We start from the raw sequence: 7,571 nt of genomic DNA, 5'->3' as shown, positions 1-7,571 counted from the left end.
ATGCGTGTATAACGCGGTCGCAAAATCTCTCAAAGTCATCAGTTTTCAAAGTCGACCACAAAGTCGTCCGGGAAAAAAAAGGCGACAGATCCGGGGCGATGAATTTTCCTTCGGAATTCCGGAGAACCAGTGCGTTGTCTTGGCTCATGGCTTGAACCACTTTTGTTTTGACTTTCGTGGAAATTTTGATAGAAAAAGGAAACTAAAATATTAAGTTATACTACTCAGCAAAGGAAGGAATAGTATGTCATATGCCGGACCTTTGAGACAAAGGTAGAACCGTATAAAGTTGCCCCACATTAAACGTGGCAATGATGATTCAACACTTTAAGAGAATATCACTTCCAAGTTGAACCTAACTAGAGTCATCGTTAAGCTACCACTACACAGAACTAACTTCAACAGACGTTATTTGAATATATTTGCATGGTTTTCTTGTATTATTTTATAAACAACTTTGTCCAATTCCTAAAAATTCGTAGAAACCGATATGTTTCAAATCATGAATAAATATTTCCAAAATTGAAATTTCATCATAATCATCATCTATGCTCTTTCAATTAACAACTATTTTCGTTTGCATTTGTTTGAAATTTGTTTGAAATTTTGCAACTGTTTGAAATTGCATGTTCGAAATATTTTCTATTCTATCAAGTTCGCTCAAATTTAGAGAATAAGTGAACTGTTCCTTGCGAAAAAAGTATATTCTTAGCAAGAAACTCCGAAACATTCTCCAAAACATCAAATTATATCGTTTATGTTTTGAAGTTTAAGATCCATCATTCTAACATTTAATGTATTTTAACTTGAGTAAGAAGCCAAAGTCTGTCAAGTCGAAAACATTGCCATCGACAAACGGTGAAAACTACTAACTGCACCTTTTCATCGATTCGAGGGAAAGCCCTCGCTGTGGCTTTATTGCATAATAAGGGTGTAGGTAGGATTCCGATGGAAATGGGGGTATTTACCGGAACGTTCAACTATTTTTAAACCCCATGTAAATATTGCAAATACCACAAATTTCCCATGTGAGTTTACGTATTCATTGCTGATTCGTGGAAAACTCACTTATCCGGGGTTCTGGTTGCATATTCTAAATTTGATCTAGCTGTTTGAAGCTTCCAGGAAAAGTTGTGCCATCAGATAATGTTGTTCCATTTAACACTCGCAAATAGCTATTTGATGTATTTTGAAATGTACGAGTTTTCTTTCTTTTTATTTTGCAACAACCCAGAGTTAGCTTTGCTGCAAATTTTCAGTAAAACGCAGAAATAGGTTTGGTATAACCCACTATGAGTGCACAATCCTTACACTCCCAACATTAATCCCATTTTCATGATTTTTCAGTGAAAAATGCTCATGAGTTAGCTATTTATTCGAAAGGTAATACTGTTTTGAAGAAATATAAAAAAACACTGAGCGTGGCTTTCAAAACATTCCTCGGAAATGGATGTTTAAGTTTAACTTAGTATTACGGTTTGCTTCTCGTGACGAGCCATTTGGAGGAAGGATCGTTTTGAAGATGATTTTTCAGTCAGCCTTGTCTTTTTCGTTCGTCCAACCAGAAAGCTACCTGAAGGCGCAACCGTGTACGTCGCAGGACTCATCATCGGAACCGCACGTAATTTTCGGTGCATCCCATCATCATATCCATTACCCTTCGCTGCTCCCTGCAACCCGCCAATCGGCCAACTCCTCCGATTTACGATCCGTTGAGCAAGCGTTTACTTCCGCCAGCCGTCGGTTGTTTGTCGAAATGATAGTGGACTCCGGGACTTTTCGCCCGGTAAGCTTTCACACGGCATGGGAAACGGAACCGGAGGAGTACCGGAGTTACCTGTCGTCGGGCTCTGTTGTTGGGAGTGCCGATGAAACCGACGCGTCCGCTGTTGACGGTGGAGTTCTTTCAAGGAGCAAACTAGGCCAGCCCGTTCCCATTCTTGCTTGCTTATCGCTCGTTGTGGTTGCGAAGTAAAAGGAAGGAAAAATCCAACTCAGGTGCACACACATTAGCTGGTAGCTGCTAGGAAAAGGCATTCCGTTTTCATTCACGGATGGAAATAAAATGAAAAAAGAAAAAAACGAACCACTCTGAAATGCACACGGCCAATGCGTTGAGGATGCTTCATCATGGCATGCACGGTGCACGAAACCCGAGACTTCGGTGAGGCCGTCCGACACGTGCAGTGAAAAGCCGGCAAGGAATTTTCCACCGCGCGGGAGTAATCCAGCCTCACCGAAGGCTTTTGACTCCTTGTTCTTCTACTTTTTCGTCTTCGTCCTCTTTTTCTTTTTCTTCTTCTTTGGCAAATGCACAATTTTCTCGTGTGCCCGTGTTCGCCTTTTGTTCGTGCGGGACAGCTTGCGCCCGGTCTTTCCCCATAGTTTCAACCCCCTCCCCACGGGGCACATTCGCCCACTCCCGGTTGGCTAGCTATTCCACCGACCGGGGAAAGCAACGACTGACTGGCGTCGGTTGCAGGATGCCTTAGGCAGTGCGCTTTCGAAAAGGATTATCTTGCCTACCGGTACCGCATGGTTCACCGTTTCATTCCATTTACCGGCCAACCGGTTTGTGGGGCAAAAAAAAACTCCGATGCAAAACGATGGTAAACAAGTCTTGCATCATCAAGCATTTCATTAGCTGTTTTGTCAGCCGACTTACGCGTGTTGAGACTGTTTGTTGAAGTTCTTGCACGTTCGTACCCGGTGTAGAGAGGGCAAGGTTGGTTGGTCCTTTTGGATCGTGAACCATTATAGCCTCATGACGAACTACAAAACATTCTCTTTTTGCCAACCTTTTTTACTTTGTGGTAGCTCGTGTCGTTTAATTTTGGAACACGGTATGCAATACGAGAATTTATTGATTGCTGCTGAGCAGAAGCGGATCAATCCGTTCGGGGGCCCCAAGCGGTTGGATAAACGGGGCCCTCCAGACATTTCCATTGCTCTAAGTGTTCCTATACTTAATGCCGAAATTGGACTTATTTTGTACAACAGTTAGCAATCCTTTATACATATTTTTAGCAATCCTTTATACACATAAAGGACGCATATTTGCTGATTTTATGAAATCAGACATTAGATCTTCATTATCTGAAAATAATCACTCTGAATTAAGCAATCTGAACAAGTTTATCGCAATCGCAATAGGGGTTTTTTAAATCGCTCTCAAATTATAAAATCTTTTTATCAATTTTAAAAGCGATGACGAAAACATTTTGAATTTTTTTTTTTTGCTGGTAGACCGTAAATTGAGAGCATTTGAAGTCAAACGGACATTATTAGATGAGAAAGAAGATTAATGAAAACATATTCTGGCAAGGTTTGAGGTGAAAATTAACAATGGATAAGCAATATTAAAATACATCATCTGTTCTAACTTTGATCAAAGTATGTGTACCGCTGAGAGAATAAATAAAATTGGTAGTTACTTTTGCGGTCTGGGGTTTTTATCACGGGGCCCCCTTAAGCTCGGGGCCCCCCGCGGCCGCTCAGTCCGCTCATAGGTAGATCCGCCTCTGCTGCTGAGTACAAATGGGAGCCTTCGATCAAACCGCAGGAATTTACATGCATGAAGTCCTTCGACATTAAAGACATTAGATACTATTCCTTTGATTCATCGTCCTTTGAAGTGACTGATAACTTTATTGAATTTGAATGAAATATTAGTCATGGCATTGCGGCTGTTGCTACGTAATTTAAAGAATTCCGTCAATTACTTGATCAGAAGAAAAAACAGGAGAAAAAACAGTCTATCAGAGTTTAAATGATCAATCCTGTTTTGACTATACCATATAAACCGCCCATTTCCCCAGTTCAATTTCCCTACAACGAAAGAGGGGATGCTATAAAGAGGGCTATAATTGTAACATGCAGGTAACGTAACGTAACGCACGCTGTAATGCTGATGACGGCGAATAACGTATGATTCATACCTTGGATAATACGTTACAACGTTGATAACAACTCATAACGCGTGGGTCATGTCTTTGGTGATACGGTATAACGTTGATAACTTTGAATAACGCATGGTTTATGCCCTAGATGGTTTGGTATAAAGTTGATAATTTTGGATAACGCATGGTTCAAGTCTTGAGTGATATGCTATAACGTTGTTAACGATGGGTTACAAATGGTTTATGAAAAATTCGAAATAGCTAAATAAAATTGGCGTAAATAAATCTGAAACAAGATTGTAAAATTTCCTTCGTTTGATATACTTGTGATTTAGTTTTATTTGTGCCCGTTATCAAAACAAACTTTAAAGCAATGGAATGTTCGACTTACAACACTATGTTTTTCACTTTGGTTCGTAAAACTTCCATCAACGCGTCGTTACTCGTAAGCTTTGCGTTGTCTTTTAGGATGATCTCCTCAAGCAGAGGTAGTTTCGGGATTGAAGCGCCCGTTTCCAGGGCATTCCCTTCCAAGCTAAGCCTACGGCAAAACACCAGATCCCGCAGTGTGCCTACATTACGATCCACCAGCCGGTTGTTGCTCAGCTTGACCACTTCCGCCGTCGCCAGATACTGCGTGTAGCTCACGGCTGACAGATTCAGCCCGGAAAGGTCGATTGAGGCGGTGAAGTTACCCGCCTCCAGCCAACGTTCGAGTTGGTTTTCGATGGCCCACTTGCTGGACAGATCAAGATAGTATCCCCTACGCAGAGGGTCCACCGTTTCCAGCGCGGTCAGGTGCTTCCGTATCGTTTCATGATGTGCTCGTTGGTCGATGGCTTTCATTAGCAGGGCGGCCGTGAGGAGCGTCCATTTGCTGTCCGGTTCGAACTCAAGAAGCTCTAGACAGGATGCTAGTTGTGCCTTCAGCACGTCCACAATGGCCGAACCAAACTCGTAGCCAAACTTTGGTTTTTTCACTCCGACCACGGTTTGCGGAGTCGGACGTTTCAGGTCAACTGAATGCTCAACTCCTTCCGGCGTTACTAGTGAAACCGTGGGATTTTCGTCGTCTTTCAGCTGAAATGTTCCCCGTAGTGTCCAGGTAGTATCAACGGAACTACCTTCGCTGACCGGCTTCCATTTGGTCGTATCATTACAATCGCCATCACAGCAAGAAACCGTCAGCTTAAAGCCTCCGCCGGAAAGATCGATCGGTTTGGAGAAGGAAACTACGGCCAGATTTTCCGCCGTGTCCACTCGAAAGGCGGCAAGATCGAGCTCCGGTTGGGAGTAGCCGAGTAACCAGCGTTGGTAAAACCATGCACTGCTATCGTTGGGATCGGTGAAAGCGGCCGTCAGAACGAGCTCCAGTTCTTCTTTCAGTTTTTCCTCGCTAATCGGACGGCTTGGGTCGTCCACGTTCGGATACAGCAACGGCAGCAACTTGCTTCGGTAATGCCACGAGGAATAGTTGGAAAAGTTCTTCTCAATCTTTTCCGTGCAGAACGCAAACTCCTTCTCCGCGGACACACCCGCCTTTTGCACCACGTAGCGACGGTAGTCCCAACAGTGAACTGGAAAGAGTGCCACATTGTGTAAGACATTCGTCGAATCTAAACAGCTTACATGTCCGCTTACAGTTACGCTCGTCTAGCTTCAGATACTTTGTGCAAAGATCCACCTCCTTTTGCCAGTTGGCCTCGGGTGCATTTTCCAGTATCCAGCATCGCTGATGCCAGGCGCAATACGACTTCGGGTTCACCATCAGGCACATCTCCGTAAAGCCAAGCTCCCTATCGAAAACGTTCTGAATCTCGCTACAAACGGAACGGCACAAAGGAAATGAAATGTTTTGTTTTCCAGTCAGACGTTGTTCGTTTCTCGACTTACGAATCCGTTTCTTGTTGCTTGAGAATGCACATTCTTCGTAGGTTCCACAGCGTGGCAATATCGGGATTGCTGCTTAGCAGCTTCGCCGTCAGGTGCATCATTTCAGAGTCCAGCTCATCGGCGGTTTTCTTTTCCAAAATTCGTTTCATTGCAGCTCGATACGCCTTCACCTTCTGTTCCTGTTCTTTCTTCTTCCGAGCTGCCTCTTCGGCACTCGTGCGGACTTTCAATCGGCCGTGCTGCATAGAAAGGCAGTGGATTGCGATTTTATAGTAAGCTTTTAGAGCTAAATTGCATATTACTCACCATTTTTAATGATTTTATCACTAATTTTCCCGAGTCACTGTTTGTCTGTTTTGTTTTAGTACTTGTTGACGTTGAGAACTGTCACAACTGACAGATCATATTTTTGGTCTGTAATGTCACAAATGACATTCTGCCGCTATTGTAAATTAATTCACAGCGGAATAAATTTCTTTAAAAACTAGAAACGACCGATAAATTGTCACTTGCACAAAGTTGTGCGTCTTGAAAAGACCTTTCATTTAAGGGGTCAATCGTGAAAATCGGTTAAAATAATCAATAGTTATTAACAATTCGGCAGATTGTTGCTTTTTAGCTGTCACCGCCAAGCGCCAGTCAGTCAGTCGCGTAGCAACCTTTGACGCGGAAGGACGTACGTATCGTGTGTCGTCGAAAACTGTGTGGAAAAACGCGCAAAAAGGTGCGAGGAAATATCGATCCGGCGTGGTGTCTTACTTTTTGCCCAGCTATTATGTGTTCTTTAATCAGTTCTACCCACTTTGAGCCGAATGGCGGGCATTTGATAGTGAAAATAGCAATATAGCGATACAAATTAGCGCCAGTTTCCGAGAACAAAACGGGGAAATTGTTTGAATAGTTAAAGTGCACAATTGATTGCATGCTCCTTTTAGTGTCTATTTACTTGTGGCAATTCTAGTTGAAAATGGGTATCAGAACATCACGAGACAGGTCGGAATGTTGAGGCAAACAGTTGACGAAGCTTACTGTGATGAAGTATCCATTTTTCAGTTACAGTGGAGTGCAAGAAGTGTAAATTATGGCGTATAGTGCAACCGGCATGAGTTAAGAATGATGTAGAATAAAAGAAGCAGAAAAAGTTCAATTGGATAATCGTGAGCAAAAACCGGCGACAAACGCAAGGAAAGTGAAAAACTCGACACACGCAAATTAAGCCCAGTGTGGCGGGAGTGTGGGAAAAAGTGGCTTATCCCGGGGGAGGTTGGGAAGATAAGCGAAAGTAGTGAACGAAGAGAAACAAACCGGGGGTAAATCGTTGGATGCAAATTGGTTCTGAAGTGGTTCATGCCGCCGTGCATCTTGGCGCATGAGGCAAAGATTGTTTTCAGCGTCCCAGAGACGACGACATTCCCGGGGAAGCTGTGCCGGCGCATCATCGGGACTCCGAGGTCCCGCGTTGAGGTAAGGAATGACGCAGACTCCGACGCAGCTGTTTGAAGGGGGATGTTTCGGTTTTCCACTTGTACTTCTGACGCTATATTGCCTCCTCCTGGAGACTCACGCATCGCCAGCAAAGAACGAAAAGAAAAATGATGCCGTTTCTGTGTGGTTTATTTATACTTCCCCCCGTGTGTAGTGAGTTTTTCATCTCCCAAGATTTCCCTTTCTCAACTGGATGACCGCACCGGCATGCGTTAGGAGGAAGATGATGGTAGCGAACCTTGAATCTGTGATTCATGTGAGCTGCGTTAGAAAAGTACTGTAATTGAACCCGGC

At 43.5% G+C, this 7,571-nt stretch overlaps 1 protein-coding gene across 1 annotated transcript; it reads right to left on the bottom strand.

Moving 5' to 3' along the window:
- Positions 1-4,286: 4,286 nt before the first annotated feature.
- Positions 4,287-6,037, bottom strand: LOC131293325 (geranylgeranyl transferase type-2 subunit alpha). The gene is made up of 3 exons (XM_058321405.1): positions 5,793-6,037; positions 5,541-5,719; positions 4,287-5,476 (listed from the first exon to the last, which is right to left on the bottom strand). Exons 1-3 carry the CDS (start codon positions 6,035-6,037, stop codon positions 4,287-4,289), a joined length of 1,614 nt encoding a protein of 537 aa, XP_058177388.1.
- Between the last annotated feature and the right edge of the window lie 1,534 nt (positions 6,038-7,571).

This window comes from Anopheles ziemanni, chromosome 2 (genome assembly GCF_943734765.1).
Source record: "Anopheles ziemanni chromosome 2, idAnoZiCoDA_A2_x.2, whole genome shotgun sequence".
Lineage (NCBI taxonomy): Eukaryota > Metazoa > Arthropoda > Insecta > Diptera > Culicidae > Anopheles > Anopheles ziemanni.
This window is presented reverse-complemented; position numbering and strand designations above follow the sequence as displayed.